We start from the raw sequence: 17,730 nt of genomic DNA on the forward strand, positions 1-17,730 counted from the left end.
GCTTTCTATTTCTGTAATAAAGAGCATGACCGGATGCTACTTGGGAGGGAACAGTTTATTCAGCTTCAATGTCCTGATCACAGTCTATCAGTTAGGGAAGCCAACACAGGAACTCAAGCAGATACCATGGAGGAATGATGCTTATGGGCTTGCTCTCCATGGCCTAATTAGCCACTTATACAAGGAAGAACCACCAGTCAAGGATGGTACCCCTAACACTTGTGGTGGGCTGGTCCTACCCATGTCAAACATTAATCAGGAAAATGCCCCACAGACTTGTCTGCAGGCCAATCTGATAGAGGCAGATCTTCTCAGGTGACTCTCTTCTATTAAATTGACAAAAAACCAAAACAGCAACAGCAACAACAGAACAACCCCAAAAAACTAACCAGTACAATCATGAATGCTTCTTAGAGAGGTTCAAAACCGTTTATAATTTGGAAAGATCCAGATGACCTGGAAACGTCTATAGCATAAAATGTAAATGAAGTGGTAAAGTAGCAAAGTGTAAGGTCGTATTCAGCAGTGTCCAGGATATAGGAAGCAAGAAAGAACTTCTCTTGGCTCTGTTAATCAAAAGTGTCTGGAGAATATGCTGAAGAATTTAAAACAAAAAAACAAAACCCATCTAAAAATAGCTTGAAGCCAGTTTTGGGGTTGTTTTTGTTGTTGTTTTGGTTTTGTTTATTTGTTTGTTTGTGTTGTTTTAGTTTAGTTTTTTTTTTTTTTGGTTTTACAAGACAGGGTTTCTCTGTGTTAGCCTTGGGTATCCTGGAACTCATTATGTAGACCAGGCTAGCTTCAAACTCACAGAGATCCACCTGCCTCTGCCTCCCAAGTACTGCGATTAAAGGTGTGCACCACCACCGCTGGGCTTTGAAGCCAGTTTCAAAAGAAACTTTTGAGCTGGGCCTGGTGGCGCACACTTTTAATCCCAGCACCCAGGAGGCAGAGGCAGGTGGATCTCTGTGAGTTCAATGCCAGCCTGGTCTACAGAACAAGTCCAGGACAGCCAAGGCTACATAGGGAAACCCTGTCTTTTAAAAAATGAAAAGAAGAAAAGAAACTTTCCAGGTGGGGGAAATAGGTCAGTTGGTAAAGAAGCTTGCCTTGCAAACATGAGGAGGGAAGTTCAGTCCCCAGAAACGACATTTGAAAAGGGAGGCATAATGATACATGCTTGTAATTCCAGCACTGGGGATGCAGAATTTCCTGGCCAGTGAGCCTAGCCTATTTGGTGAGTTCCATTGAAAAAGGTACTGACTTTGAAAAAAGCAGTCCTGAGGAATGAGCCCTGAGGTTGCCACGAGCACATACACATGGTGTACCTAAACACACACAAAGATATTTGCTTTCTAGAGTTTTCCAAGCACAAAATGACTGAACTTTGGTTTTTTATTTGTTTGTGGGATTGGCCACAGGAACCGGTATCCGCTCGGAGAGTGAGACTGAGTCGGAAGCCTCTGAGATCACTATTCCTCCCAGCACCCCTGCAGTGCCACAGGTCCCTGTTGAAGGGGAGGATTATGGCAAAGGTGTCATTTTCTACCTCAGGGACAAAGTCGTGGTGGGGATTGTGCTGTGGAACGTCTTTAACCGAATGCCAATTGCAAGGAAGGTAGGTGCTTCCCGTGGAGGAAGATGGGAACTGGGGGTTGGAAACCATTGCTGTACCTTGATCAGGTGCCCTGGGATGCATTGTCCCCCAGGGTCAGATTGTACTTAAGCAAAACAAAGGCATAGCCTTGGCTTATAACCATTTCTTTTTTACTTGAGACTTGGCTGAGTGGCCTGAGACTTGTCCAGCTGCTCATTTGGGGTTAGTAGAAAGTTGTTCCCACAATCCCCTGCCAGTGTGTAACTGGAGACTAGCCCAGGCAGCCCCATTGTGTGAGCTAGGGCTGGGTGCACATGGAATGAGTTAAAAACCTATTGTTACTCTATCCCTCAGATCATTAAGGACGGTGAGCAGCATGAAGATCTCAATGAAGTAGCCAAACTTTTCAACATTCATGAAGATTGAAGCCCTATCATGGAATACACAAGCACTTTTTCATCCCTGGCGAGGGGGGCAGGGGTTGAGTGAATTAAAAAAGAAGTCGTTTTTTTTTTAATTCAGCATACTTTCTCTTTATGTAGGAGCAAGAATCGAACAAGCCTTTGTGAATATTTTCATCTGTATAGATGCACATCAAAAATTAAAATCTGATTCTTTTATATATAGTTGTTTTATTTTAAAGGGGGTCGGTAGATGAAGGGGAAAATGTGTACATTCCAGCAAGCTGGCTGCAGCTACTACCAGATATATGATTTTTCTCAGCCATGCATGTGACAATTTACGCTAAACTCCTGTCAGCTCTCTGTAATCCTGCCCCCCCCCCCATACCTCTCAGCCCACAGCACTGATCTTATTTTATGTGTATGGATGTTTTGCCTCTACATATATCTGCCTACCACTTGTGTGCCTGGTGCCCGTGGAGGTCAGAAATGGCCAGTAGATCCCCTGGGACTAGAGTTATATCCTGTTGTAAGCCACCATATGGTATTGGGAACACTGGTTTACAAAAACAACCGTGCTCTTAACCACTCAGCCACCACTACAGCCCCATAAAGAAAGGATTTTTTGAGGTAGGGTCTCACTGTAGTAGCCCTTTCAGCCCAGAGTTTTCTGTGTGGACCATGTTGGCTCCATGATCTGACTGCTTCTGTCGCAAGCATGGGCATTAAAGGTGTACACTACCTTGCCCAGCATGACAGTTCACTATTTCTATGAAGATTTTGCTTGACCTTTTCAAATCCAACCTTATTTTTGGTCTTGCTACTGACCCATTGCTTCCTGGAAGCAGGCACCATGGCATTAAGGTCTTTGTCGTGTCTGCAGAAGCAAAAGAGCTCTGGTTTGTAATAGGTACTTAATAAATTATCACTGAGTGAATAAGCAAATACACATAGTAAAAATTCAGCTTTGTAGTGAACAACTAACTGCTCCAGAATTGGCTCTTTATATTCAGACTGACATGTTTAGAGGTCAATTGTGATGATGGCACATGCCTATAATCCTAGAACTCAGGAGGCTGAGGCAAGAGGATTGCCTCAAGTTTGAGGCCAAGGTTGGACCATATAGTGAGATCTTTTCTTTTTTTTTTTTTCTTTTCTTGCTTTTTCTTGCTACACAGTTTCTCTGTGTAGCCTTGGCTATCCTAGACTCACTTTGTAGACCAGGCTAGCCTTGAACTCACAGCAATCCACCTGCCTCTGCCTCCTGAGTGCTGGGATTAAAGGCATGTGCCACCACGCCCGGCTGAGATCTTTTTTTAAAATCATTTTAAATTTACTTCTTTATTCACTTTATATCCCTATCACAGCCCCCTCCCTCCTCTTCTCCCAGGCCTACCCCCTTCTCCCTTTCCCCTCTCCCTTTTTCCTTAGAAAAGGGGAGCCGCACTACCACCACCAACCTGCCCAGGCACATCAAGTTGTATCAGGGCTAAGCACATCCTCTCCCACTGAGGCCCAGCTAGGGAAAAGGGATCCAAAAGCAGACAACAGAGTCCATGTGAGAGCCAGTCCCTGTTCCACTTGCTAGTGAGATCTTTCAAGAAAAGAAAGGCCAGGCGGTGGTGGCATATTCCTTTAATGCTAGCACTTGGGCAGCAGAGGCAGGAGGACCTCTGAGTTCGAGGCCAGCCTGGTCTACATCATGAGTTCCAGGATGGCCAAAGATATACATAAAAGCCCTATCTTGAAAAACCATAAGAAAGAAGGGATGGAAAGATGAATTGGTTTTCCCTCCTTCCTCTCCCGATAATCTCTCCCCATCACCTCTCTCCCCAGATCATACTCTGCCTTTTCCCTTCAGAAAAAGGCATGCCTCCCATGAATATCAACCAGCCATGGCATATCAAGTTGAATAAGACTAGGTACCTCCCCTCATACTAAGTCTGCACTAGGCAACTCAGTAGGACGAAAGGGGTCCCAAGAGCAGGCAAAAGAGTTAAAGACAGCCCTTGCACCATCTATTAGGAGTCCCACAAGAAGATCAAGGTACACAACCATAACATACACAGCGGCCCTAGGTGAGTCCTATGTATGCTCCCTGATGCTTGCCTCAGAGTCTGTGACTCCCTATGAGCCCTGGTTAGTTGATTCTGTGTTTTTTTCTTGTGGTTTTCCTTGACCCCTTTGGCTCCTACAATCCTACCTTCCCTTCTGCAGGATTCATGGAGTTCCATTTTAAAACATCACATTATCAAACTCAGGCACAGTGGCACATGCCTATAATCCCAACACTCAGGCAGAGGCAGGTGGATCTCTGAGTTTGAGGCCAGCCTGATTTTCAAAGCAAGTCCAGGACAGCCAAGGCTAAACAGAGGAAGCCTGTCTCGAAAAAAACAAACCAAATGAACAAAAAAAATCTTATCTCAAGAGGCAGAGGCAAGCAGATATCAGTGAGTTGGAGGCCAACCTGGTCTAAATAGCAGGATGCATACCAGGCAGGGCTACATAGTGAGGCCTGTCTTTTTAAAAAATCAGATTTGTAGGCCAGGAATGGTAGTGCACACCTTTAATCCCAGCACTCGGGAGGCAGAGGCAAGTGGATCTCTGTGAGTTCGAGGCCAGCCTGGTCTACAAAGTGAGTCCAGGACAGCCAGGGCTACACAGAGAAATCCTGTCTTGGAAAAATCAAAAAAAAAAAAGTATTTTTATTTGTTTTTATGATATTTACAGTTCAGTTTAATTCTTTGGCAGCAATTGTCTTTATGTCACTCTAATACAATGAACTAAAAATTAAGTGACCTATTCCATCTTTTCAATGTTCATTGCCTTCTATGAGTGAGGTAGGAGCCATCTTTGAAAAAATACATAAAATATGACCATGGCTAGGTATGGTGGCACATGGTTTTAATGCCAGTACTCAGAGTTTGAGGCCAGTTTGGTCTACATAACAAGTTCTAGACCAGCCAGTCAGAAAATGTACAGTGGCATAAAATTCAGTCATTAAAGTGCATGTCACACAAGCAGTAAGCCTGAGGACCTGGACCCTTAGAACGCATGTCAATTTCAGGTAGCTGTAGCAACAACCTTATAATTCCAGTGCTTTTGAGGTAGTGACAGAATTTCTGGAACAAATCAGCTAACTGATTAACTGTTTCAATGAGCTCTACATTCAACTGAGTCGACCCCAATGAATGCAATGAAGATACATTGAGGACTTTGACCTTTGCCCTTCACATGCATGCTCTCGTTCAGGCCCAGGCACCTACATGTGTATACTCACACATATGCAAACATGGATACATACAAATATTACATACACTTGGAAAATTAAAGGAGCTGTGCAGAATAGTGCATACCTTTAGATCCAGCACTCAGGAGACAGAGGCAGGCAGATCTCTGAGTTTGATACAAGCCTGATCTAAACAGTGAGTTCCAGGCCATGGAGAGCTACACAGTGAGGTACTATTTCAAAAAGAAAGGGGGTGGGGTGGGGGAAGAAGTGCCTGTTTGTCACCAGCACATCAATTCCAAGTCCATGGTCTCAGCTCACCCTTCCTGTCTTTATCATGTCTCATGACATCATCATCATCATCATCATCATCACCACCACCACCACCATCATCATTATTAAGACAGGTCATTATGATGATGATGATGGTGATGATAACAGGCCCTGCTTGGCCTGGGACTTTATGTAGACCAGTATGGCTTCCCAAGTACTGGGGATAAAGGTAGGTACTGCCATCCCTGGTCTTTAATATACACATGTACACACACACACACACAGAGAGAGAGAGAGAGAGAGAGAGAGAGAGAGAGAGAGAGAGAGAGAGAGAGAGAGAGAGAGAGAGAGAGGCCACACATGCATGTACACACATGCACCTGACTTACCATGCCCTGTAAACTTTGCTTTGCCGTTTCCCCTTCTCTTTCACCTATCCAAATCCCGTTCCTCTTTCAAGCCAAACTAAGCCCTGCCTTGGACACTATATGACTTCTCTTCTCTCTGCGTTCCAGTTGCAATTGTTACCTTAATCTTCGTTGTTCTTTTAACTTTTCAAAAAAAAAATCGTCTTACACTTAATTATTGTGCTTCTAGCATGCCATGGCTTATGTGTGAGGTCAGAACACAACTTTCAGGAGTCAGGTCTCTACCATGTGAGTCCTGGGAATCAAACTCAGGTTGTCGGGCTTGACAGCAAGCACTTTTACCTCCTGAACCATGTCAGGTCTGTCTTTTGCTTTTTTTGTTTTGTGTTTTGTTTTGTTTTGTTTTTTTAGACAGGGTTTCTCTGTGTAGCCTTGGCTGTCCTAGACTCACTTTGTAGACCAGGCTGGCCTCGAACTCACAGAGACCCGCCTGCCTCTGCCTCCCCGAGTGCGGAGATTAAAGGTGTGTGCCACCATGCCTGGCAGTTAATTGCTCTTTTACCTTTTCTTCAATTTAAATTAATTTTTACAACTGATACATCAAACACAAAACTTGTGATTTGAGATGTTTTGATTTTGGCTTATGTATATACGCTGCATGATTTTCTTTCTTTTTTCTTTTTCTTTCTTTTTGTTTGTTTTGTTTTGTTTTTCTGTGTGTAGTCCTGGCTGTTTTCGACTCGCTGTGTAGACCAGGTTGGCCTCAAACTCACAGAGATCCACCTACCTCAGCCTCCCTGAGTGCTGGGATTACAGGTGTGCACCACTATGCTTGGCTCTGACATTGCATGAGTTTCAAATCAGGGTAAATGTATCCCTCTCCTCATCCCCAATGCTAGATAAGGAGCTCATAGCCTTGGCTGTCATTGATCCATACCCTCAACACATAGCCTTTTTTTTTTTTTTTTTTTGGTTTTTCAAGACAGGGTTTCTCTGTGCAGCCTTGGCTGTCCTGGACTCACTTTGTCGACCAGGCTGGTCTCAGACTCACAGAGATCCACCTGCCTCTGCCTCCCAAGTGCTGGGATTAAAGGTGTGTGTCACCACTGCCCGGCTGCCACTGGTCTTTATGACATTCTAAATGACATAAAGCTGTCCCAGAGCACAAACTGTCCCCCTCCACCCCAAGACCTTGACCTCATGCCATAACCCTGAAAACCCAGGCAGAGTGCTAAAAGAGTCCTTCCTTGGTTGATTGGATGATATTAGGTAACAGGTTTGGTTGTAAAACGAGCCTCTTACAGGCTCTGATCTCTATAATTCAGATTGTCTATGAAACGATATTCAAACCCCCATCCCATCACCCACTGCCATAAGTTGCTACTTACCCAGGATACATTTTTCTTTCAAGACAGGGTTTCTCTGTGTAGCCTTGGCTGTCCTGGACTCACTTTGTAGACCAGGCTGGCTTCGAACTCACAGCGGTCTACCTGCCTCTGTCTCCTTTCTAGGATTAAAGACATGCACCACCACGCCCAGCCCCAGCAAACATTTAATCAGCCTAGGCCATGGAAAATCACAGAGTCTGACTTCTGACTTCACAGGAAAAACAAAACAAAACAGTGCCAGTTGAGATTTAGCCTCAAGTAGCAAATCTGTCATTAGCAGGGCCATACCACAATGCAGGAGAGGGCAAGACACACCTTGGGATGAAAAGTCAGAACTTTGCCAGAACACCAAGTATTTGGAGCCCACCCTTTTAACTTCAACCCTGTTCTTTTCGCCATTTTCCAAATGTTATCAGATGGTACCTTTGCACCTCTTAATGCTGATGCTAGCCTGTGCTTGGCTACCACTAAGGCTTGGCACAGGATGTCCTAATTTGTTTTTTGATGTCCTAATATTTCAAGACTGTCAATATGGAACTAATAGGAGATTCATTTGATTGGAAAGGGGTCAGATCAAGCCTCTGCATGAAGGATGAGGTCAACACATGTGGTTTCTTTTCTTTTCTTTTTGTTCTAATCAACAAGTCCTGTTTTGGAGACAGGAGACTTACAACAGAAAGGGATGGGGGTGGGAACACCCCGTGACCTCCTGCAGGCTGCTTCCTTGAAGGAGAACCAGCAGCTTCTCTAGAGACCCATTTATACAAAGGAATTCTCCCTTCCCTTCCCCAGCTACCTCTTCCCTTTCTCGCTCCTCTCAAACTTGGCTGCTGCAACATCCCTTCTGTCCCTCCTTCACTGACTCCACCCAAAATGGAGTACCGCGTTGCTGTCCAGGAGATTGTTGCGGTTCCATCCCAATACCTCACTGTCCGAGCAGAGGAAAAGTCCTGCTGGGACCATAGTAGAAGAAGTAGCTCTACTTTTGGCTTCCTTCCTATCTTATCGGGAAGTTCTGGTGGGCACAGACACATATACACAATACCACACACAGATAGATACACAAAGCCCAAGCCAGTAATGACGTCTCCCTGCCTGGCTGGTTCTACACATGGGTGTGACTGGGTCATAGTACAGGGAGGGTCAAAATACTTAGATACTGGACTGCCAAACTCTGGTTGTAAACCAGAGATCATCTCAAAACAGACAGTTTGAGAAGGGAAAGTACCCCTGTCACCCGGAAGCTGGCTTGGTACTATAGGGAAGGCCTTGTTATGGCTAGCTAGCAACTGACCTGGCATTCATAGGTCCAAGTATGGCTTTCAACATAAAGTCACAGGATATTGGCATCACATAAGGCTCTGTGTGACCATGATAAATTTGGACAAAAATGAGACTTTTGTATTTTGTGCCTGCAGGCAAAAACATGAGCATCGTCGAAATCATAAGAAATGACCAAATATCCCTGAGCCTGCTACCAATCATAGCTCCAGCTCTGCTCTAGTCTACCCTCCTATTAAATGAGATTTGTTAAGGTAACCATGCCAGGCTGGGTATACACACCCAGCACTTGGGAGGCAGAGGCAGGTGGATCTCTGAGTTTGAGACCAAACTGGTCGACTAGTGAGTCCCGTGACAGCCAGGGCTACTAATGAGACCCTGTCTCAAACAAACAAACAAACAAACAAACAAAGCAAGCCAAATCAATCAAATCCTCCATTTTGGTAGTTTGTGGCCAGCCTGGTCTACTAGTGAGTTCCATGACAAACAGGGCTAATAATAAGACCCTGTCTCAAACAAACAAACAAAGCCAGCCAGCCAGCCAGTCAGCCAGTCAGCCAGCCAAACCAATCATGGGATGACTCTTCCATCCTGGTAGCAGCTAGTCCTGAGCAAAGCCAAGCTTCCTTAAACCTTTCCCACAGCCAACATCCTCTAAATCCCTTGTGACACCCTCTTGGTTCCCACGGTGTGCCACCTTCCTTGCTACAATGAGCAACGAACACACGCCATTCCACTACAAGCCTATTCTTCTGGGCTTTGGCTAGAAAATGCTACCAATTTGGAGACAAAAGGTGAACTCCTCAGCAGGACCATTCCCAGGCAGAGACCTAGGGGAATTTTGCCTCGTCTTGGCCTTTCTTAATCACCTTACATAGTCCCTGAGGTGCCTTCAAGATATGATCTTGGTTTGGTTCGGGAAAGCTCAGGAGTCACATCCCCAGACAGGTTCCTGTCTAGAATGTCTGGACACTGGCAAAGCTACCCAGAGATGCTGCACGAGGCGCAGTTAATATGGACATTGAATTTGGAAATACGTGCAGAAATCTATTCATCTGAGTAACATTTGTTAAATCTTTTCTGACAACTCCTGCATATCATGGTACTAGGTTAAGTCCTGGAGATAAGGAGATGAGTCATATATAGGCCCTGCCCTCAGTGGCTTTATAACCTGGTGGCAGACACAGACACAGCGAAAGGGGCTGTCAGTGCAACACAAGTGCTGGGAGTATACTGTGCGAATGTCAAATGGAACTTCATTGCCTCTCACATTGCTTTATTGCCCTCCTACTTCAGTGACTAAACCTCTGATTGCATCTGTTCTGTCATTCCCTATGAGCAAAACATGGAGTAAGCTATGCTTAATAGAAGATAGAGTCTAAAGTCCTTTTGCCCAGTCTGGTCACACAGCTCTCTTCCCTTTTCTTCAAGCCTTTCACTCTCTTGCTTTCCTCCTGAAACCTTGGGCGTTCTTCTTGCTACCACACACTGGTTTACAGTCTCACTGTTTCTTCCTCGGGTTGCAGCAGATACTCTCTGCTTGTATGTTCTCTGCCAAGGCAGTGAGTGGATGGAGCACAGTGGGAAGAGTATGCATGGATTTGAGTGTCTGCTCTGCTACCCATCACTTATATGGCCTTTGGAGGCACTGGCCTTCCCATCCATAACGTGAAGGTGACAGAGTAGATCATCTCTCTACCTTTGCCCTATCATCCTCCGTATAAGCATATGTTTCATCTGTCCATGTTTCTCTTTGTATTTCATCTGTCCATGGCCTCCATCTTCTGTTATTCCTGAGGCCTAGAGCTGATGCCAAGTGAACCCAAAGCCCTTGGGTTCCCCCACCATGACTCTGCTCCCCCTTCGGCTGAACTAAAGGCTTGTTGTTTGTTTCAGAGACAGGGTCTCACAGTAGCCTAGAACATACTCCTTACTAGGATTATTGGCATAGGCGTCGTACATCACCACACCTGGCTAGCTTCAACTTTTATGGGTTTTGAATCTTTTTTTTTTTTAATTTTGTTTTTCTTTTCTTTTTTTCTTTTCTTTTCTTTTTTTTTTTTTTTTGGTTTTTCGGGACAGGGTCTCTCTGTGTAGCCTTGGCCGTCCTGGACTCACTTTGTAGTCCAGGCTGGCCTCGAACTCACAGCGATCCGCCTGCCTCTGCCTCCCGAGTGCTGGGATTAAAGGCGTGCGCCACCATGCCCGACTTAATTTTGTTTTTCAAGACAGGGTTTCTCTGTATTGGCCTTGGCTGTCCTGGACTTGCTTTGTAGACCAGGCTGGGCTTGAACTCACAGTGATCCACCTGCCTTTGCCTCCTGAGTACTGGGATTAAAGGCGTGTGCCACCATGCCTGACTTTGAATCTTTTTGTTTGGTTTGTTTGGTTAGTTTTTTCCCCCCTGAGACAGGGTCTCTCTGTGTATCCCTGTCTGTCCTAGAACTCACTCTGTAAACCAGGCTGGCTTTGAACTCAGAGATCCACCTGTTTCTGCCTTCCTCCCGAGTACCGGGATTGAGGCTGTGCACCATCGCCACCCAGCTGAGTCTTTTTTAACCTAGGTAATTATACCTGGCCCTAGAAACCCTAGAAATTGCATTCTGCCTGATTTTCCCTCCATGAATAAGCTGACAGCTTCAAAACTGGTCACTATGATATTTGACATTCTTTTAGCCCTGAAAGTAATGTTTGGCTTCAAACTCAGAATCCAGGCCCCGCCCCCCACACCCCCACCTGCTAAGTGTCATTCTCAGGCATGACATTGTGCACACATTCCTACCCAGCCATTTAAGAACCCCAATCCCCAGCAAACACCTTGCACATCTGGTTGATGGAGCGTTACCATAATCCAGGTGGTTCTCAATTTGTTGTGAATATAGCATTTTGGAAAGCCCCTCCATGCCATATAAACCCAAAGCCTTGCCCTTACATCACTCCCTTGCTGTTAGTCCACGGCCATTTCCACACTGACCATGGCCTTGGCAGCACAATGCCCCGAAGTACAGTGTGGTAAGTGAGCCAGGAAGCTTGTAAAGTTCTGCACTGAGCTATTAAACACACATACACACACACACATACACACACACACACACACAGAGAGAGAGAGAGAGAGAGAGAGAGAGAGAGAGAGAGAGAGAGAGAAACAGAGAGAGAGAGAGAAACAGAGAGAGAGAGACAGAGACAGAGACAGAGACAGAGAGGGAGGGAGGGAGAAACTATGTATAGGATTGGGCAGGGGAGTTGTACACTCTAATTCCATGATTTGCTACATAAGAAATTATGTTTTGCCGGGCGTGGTGGCGCATGCCTTTAATCCCAGCACTCAGGAGGCAGAGGCAGGAGGATCTCTGTGTGTTCGAGGCCAGCCTGGAATACAAAGTGAGTCCAGGACAGCCAAGGCTAAACAGAGAAACCCTACCTCGAAAAACAGAACAAAACAAGAAGAAGAAGAAGAAGAAGAAGAAGAAGAAGAAGAAGAAGAAGAAGAAGAAGAAGAAGAAGAAGAAGAAGAAATTATGTTTTAAAGATCATGCCCTTGGGGGCTGGAGAAATGGCTCAATGTTAAGAGCACTGGTTGCTCTTGTAGAAGACCAGGGTTCCAGTCCCAGCACCCACCTGGTTGTTCTCAAACATTGTACATGTAAAATAAACGAACCTTTTAAATAGAAGGAGACCATGCCCCTCATCAGAGGTCCAGCTTGAAGCTGTCCTCTACATCCTGCCTGTGCCTGAGGCCTTCCGCTACCGTGTTGAAAGAACATTGCAAGCAACAGATGTGAGATTCTGGCTTCTATCCACTAAGACAGGCCAATTGGCCAATCTTTCCACTACCCTCATATAGTGGTACAAAAGGAAATAGTGAAAACCACCTCAAAGTCCCCTCCACCTCAACCTGAACCTGTCCAGTACCAAGTTCCAGAAGGAACAACTACGATGATACATCAGGTAAACATCTTGACTCGATTAATGGTCCCAGAACAGTTCAAAGCTCAGGGCACAGCCGAGTGTGGTGGCATAAACCTGTAATCCCAGCACTCAGGGAGACAGAGGAAAGCAGATCTCTGTGAGTTCGAGCCCAGCCTGGTCTACAAAGTGAGTCCAGGACAGCCAAGGCTACACACAGAAACATTGTCTCAAGGGGCGGGGGGGGGGGAGGGGAGGCCCGGTCTCTTGGTGAAACACGCCTTATTGAGCCACCCGTATCCCCAGCAAGCCACGTTCAATGGCTCCAAAGATAAGACCGCTCCTCCACTTTGAGAATTTCCTAGGCAATCAGGAGACCCTAAAGAAGGAAGATGGCCCTTCAGCAATCCTCTCTCGGCAGCCCTTCCCTCAGGCGGTGATTTAAATGTGTTGCCCAATGTTGCAAATCTACTGCATCTTTCAGCCCGAGGAACCTTGTGCACCTCCGATGGGGGCTAGAACAGTATGCAATGTGCCGGAGGTCTCCACGTGGACTCACTCGGCACTTTTCTCCCAGCTGCTTCCCCCGCCCACTTTTCTCTCAACTGCTCCCCCACCCCCGCCCCGCCCGTCCCCGACGCCGGGAGCCCAGCCACCCCTGCGAGCCTAAGGGACGAAAGGAAGGAGATAGAGGGGCGGGAGCAAGAAAGAAGGAATTGAGGCGAAGTTTCAAGGGGTGTGCCCGGCAGGGCGGAGGATTCTCATTCTCTTGAGTCAGCAGATCGGGGGCCCAGCGTGACTTCACTGCTTCCCAGGAAGAGGCGCCCCGGGGCAGGAGGCCGCCTGGAGTGCAGCAGCAAGAGTGGAAAGGTTAGAGCACCCGCTGCCTGAGCCTGACAGGGCTCGGGCTTGGGACCAGGCCGACCAGGACACTTCGGGGCAGGGGAGGCTAAGGAAGGCCACGCACTATCCAAGGAAATTGGAGGGGCACTGGGGCAGAGGAACAGTCCCCTCCTGTTTTCCCTCCTAGTTCAGCCGCTGCCGCGGTCAGAGTCGCGGTTCCATGCGCATTCTGTCTGTAGGTGGCGCTGCAGAGGTGTTCTGTGTGAGGCGAGAGTGTGGGTGGGAGCGCTCGCCCCCCGCGGGGTGATCTCGGGATGGGGAGTTTCTGGCGGCTAGAAAGAGGACTGCGTGGAAAAGCATGATGGGCGGCCAGAGGCCTGCCACCTCATCCCCGCTCTTCCTTAAGTTCATTCTGACTCAAAAGAAGGCCTCCCCCTGCCCAAGCAGCAGGCTTGCTGCTCTGAAGTGCTGGCCTTTTTATTAAGCCCTCAGGCCACCTCTCAGGCCCTTAGTAAGCTCCAGGCGGGGCTGCTCCCTTCAGGCTAGGCACTGCAGTCTCAGAGCCTCTTTGCAATCTGGGGATGGTGCTCTTGACCTGTGGGCAGTTGAATGGAAACTTTGAGTCGCGTCTCAGACGCTGGGGGTGGGTTTCCCTGAAAAGCTACTCTCTCTAGCCTGGCTCCCTTGAGACCACAGAGCTCCAGATTGTGGTCAGGTCTGGGGCACAGGCTAGGACCAAGGCTCAACCTAGATGAGGATTCAGCCTGAGACTGGATCCCTGGTACGACCATTATGGGTTCTGAGTTTGTCAGTTCAATCTCCTGCAGTTCTATAGGAAGAAAAAACTGCGGCTCACCCTGGGGCACGAACGTGGCAGCTTGGCTCGCAGCAGATGGCTTAATTTCTCAAAGATTTATTCGTATTTTTAATTCAGTCTATAGGGGTTTGTGCATGTGAATTCAGATCCATGGGAGCGGGAGTTCGAGTTGGTTGTGAGCGCCCCCCTCCCTTTGTGTGGATACTGGCAGTTGAACTCTGGTCTTCTGAAAGAGCACTAGGTACACCTAACTGCTAAGCCATTTCTTCAGCCCCACAGACACAGCTTTGTCCTAACTCTTCACCGGAGCCCTGATGCTGGTTAGATCTCCTATTGTAGTTTATGGCTATGTGGTGACTGTTGAGGTAACAAATGGAGACTATCGAGCCCCCCCCCCGCCCCCAATAACCTGTGGCCAGACACCTTTGAACTGAGAAGGAACAATCTAATCCTTTCCAAACGCTAGTGGGGCAGTTTCCATGATACAACCTCACAGATAAAATATATGGGCAGAGTAAAACTCCCTCTTTGCTGAACCTAAATAAATAAATAAATAAATAAATGAAAGCAGACTCTGTCACAGCATTCTGGATGCCTCTTCTGCCCTGCCAGTCCTTCCTGCTCTGTGTGAAAGTGTTCAGTCATCTGAGAAAGTTATCTAAAGTTAATTTTTCCATAAAGAAGAGGAAAAAGGAAAAAAACTCAAGGATCCTAAACATTCTCATGCTTAGGAATCCAGGCTGTCTCTTGCCCAGACCTCAGAACCCCAGCCTCTTTCCTAGGGCTGGGTGCCCAGCTAAAGTATTCCTAGAAGCCTCTCGTTATATGAGCCCCCTCCCCAGGGCGGCTTTCCCAGAGCATGACTAAAAAGGATCAAATGAGCAAAACCTGACCATCCCTGACTCCCTTTTCTACCTCTAGGAGTCTGCCCCAACCTGACTCCCCGTTCTCAGCCTCTGCAGCACTGATGGCACCATGCTGTCTTCTCACTCCAGCCTGGCCTTACGCCCTCCTAGGTGACTGGGAGACAATCTGATATACTAATTTGTGTTAATGTGATAATGGGTGTTTAATGGGGGTCACGTGCTAACCGGGGACCAAGCTCTAGCCCAGCTTCTTTGCCTCAATATTGAGTGCAGGCTGCAGGGACGAGCATCTGGGACTCTTGAGCTGACTAATCTGCACTGCCGGCTGGGGGAGTAGGGAAGTGGGAGGAACCCAAGGCCGGGGAAGATCCCTGGGTGCTAGCGCATAAGAGCTGCTGCCTCGGTTTCAGTTTCATCCTTGGCTAACGCTTTCCCATGTCCAGAGGAATTGCTTTGGTTTGCCTCCAGCCCCTGTCCCCTCCCCTGTTAATCCCCCACCCCCCCTTTTGGACTGCTTCCTTCCCTCTGTCAGCTTTTCACTTTGTAAAGAGAGAGATGGGAAGATAATTTGCCAGCAATGAGGGGGGAAAATGTACACGTAGTCACCCTCAGATGCACAGGCTCACATACCACATTGCCTTGCAGACAGTCACATGCACATGCCCTGCTGCACAAACACACACACGCACACACACACACACACACACACACACACACACACACACACACACACTTATAGCCACACAGAGGCACACTTAAGCAAACAAGGCTCTAGCTGAGACCCATGCCACACACAGACCCACAGGCACACTTATTCTCTCACACACAAACCAGCAGCAGCCCAGTTGGATGGCTTCCTCAAATGAGAGCTGGAAAATTTGTTTTCTGCCAGCAAAGGGGCCTAGACATTCCATGAAATGACTCATAGTGCACCTTTATAGATATTAAATATTGCATTAAACAACAACAACAACACTCAAACCCTGGTGCGGGGTCAGAGTGGGGAAGCTGAGAAGCGGCTGGCTTCTCGTTGGGGATGTTGTTGCCTGTCTGGCAAATGTGTCAGGCCTGTCTTTGATTTCCCATAGGACAGGGGTAATCCAAAGAGAACAGAATCATTTGCCTCCTGCTACTATTGGTCCAACTTGGGCCTGCCCCTCAGCTGGAGCTGGAGCTGCTCTGGAGTCTATGGTCCCCCCACCCCCAGCCTCTTTCCCCTCCTCATCCCTTGTTCTGGAAATCTGGGAGCTGGACCCATCCTTCACATGGTATCCATTTAAGGCTCTTCATAATCTCTATTCCTATCCAGGTTCTCCCCCCCCCACCTTTGCTAGGGCTGTCTTTACTGTTTCTTGGTTGCACAACTCTGAGGGGGGGCACTGAGGATCTTATCAAATATGCAGACTCATATATGACAGGAGCCCAGTCCTCTTCCTTGATGCTCTTCTCTGTCATGGGAGGAGCACCAACTTTTTGGCTACTGTGACCCTAAGCCCCTGGAGCACTCCTCTGGGGGAAAAACACACACACACACACACACACACACACACACAAAACAAAACAAAAACCACCTTTCCATGTTTTGCTCTTCTGCTCCACTCACACCGTGTTTTGGGAAGGTTAGTCAGGCCCCAAGCCTCTCCAGTTTCATTCTAAGGACACACCAGAAGTCAAAGGGATAACACAGTGTGCATGAGTGCACGTGGACACTTATGAGATCTCATATACCATGCGCACACAAAAGAATTGCAGTTTTCATTAAAAAAAAAAAAGATGATACAAACAAGTGTTAGTTCAGAAGTTGCTCAGAACTGAAGGGTAAACTCTGGTTTCAGTGAACAGTGGCCCTGAACCCTTAGATGCTGTACCCCTCTGATAGATTCCTACAGCACTGGAACTTAGCACTGGTAGTATATGAGACTCGGGGGGTGGAGGTTTGCCCTACTTTGCTGAGCTCTGCCTGAGGCCATTTCATTTTCTTTCAGGTGAATCATAGGTTTGTCTCCTCTCCCCCTTCTCGCTCCCCAAACCTCCCTGCCACCATCACTGAGGTGTCATGGAAAATGAGCATGTTTCCCAAACACCAGCCAAGCTCCTGGATGTATGGCAGGGACAGGCCTTGCTGTTAGCCATGGCCTCTAACGTTGACATGCTGAGTGGCAGCTCAAGGCTAGTAGTATCAGCGACCAGGTCGCCTACTCCCTTCAGCAGCCTCTGGAGCTGCTACTGTTCAGCCTAAGGAGAAATGAGACACCTGTTCCCCTGAAGTGTTGTAAGGGGCCTTAAGGAAAGCAAACATGTAATCCTTATTTAAAAGGTTTGAATCTTCAGCAGGCTGTAGGTGACGCACACCTGTAATCCCAGCTCTCACGGAGGCAGGGGCGGATCGCTGTGAGTCCAAGGCCAGCCTGGTCTACAAAGTGAGTCCAGGACACCCAAGGCTACACAGAGAAACACTGTCTCAGAAAAGAAAAGGTTTTAATCTTTTAAAATATGTAGTTATATATGTATGTCTGTATTTGTGCACGTGTGTGGCCATGACACACGTTTGAAAATTAGAGGGCTTTTGGGAGTCAAATTTTGTCTTCTACCTGTTTTGAGACAGGGTCCATCTAGTTGTTCTGTCACTGCTACTCTTACTCCATGTAACTCTGGAACTTTCACTGAGGCCCCTGCCTCCTCCTCCTCCTATCTTGAAATGGATTACAGATGTGCACCACTCATTCAGACACTTTATATGGGTTCTCAGGATTGAACCTTG

General features: G+C 47.2%; 2 protein-coding genes across 4 annotated transcripts in view; both read left to right on the top strand.

Moving 5' to 3' along the window:
* The window catches only part of AIFM1 (apoptosis inducing factor mitochondria associated 1), a 47,570-nt gene extending 45,353 nt beyond the window's left edge, over positions 1–2,217 (top strand). For all 3 annotated transcript variants that reach the window (XM_084789141.1, XM_084789140.1, XM_084789139.1), the window contains exons 15-16: positions 1,422–1,618; positions 1,952–2,217. In XM_084789141.1, coding sequence (XP_084645267.1) covers positions 1,422–1,618; positions 1,952–2,023 — 269 coding nt within the window. In that variant the 3' untranslated portion in view covers positions 2,024–2,217. The remainder of the gene's footprint in view (positions 1–1,421; positions 1,619–1,951) is intronic.
* Positions 2,218–13,052: 10,835 nt separating this feature from the next.
* Positions 13,053–17,730, top strand: part of ELF4 (E74 like ETS transcription factor 4) — a 53,757-nt gene continuing 49,079 nt past the window's right edge. The window contains exon 1 of the mRNA XM_084788409.1: positions 13,053–13,313. The gene's annotated coding sequence lies outside the window, so the exon portion shown is untranslated. The remainder of the gene's footprint in view (positions 13,314–17,730) is intronic.

Source organism: Acomys minous (assembly GCF_964271855.1).
Source record: "Acomys minous genome assembly, chromosome: 7".
In the NCBI taxonomy this organism is placed as follows: Eukaryota; Metazoa; Chordata; class Mammalia; order Rodentia; family Muridae; genus Acomys; species Acomys minous.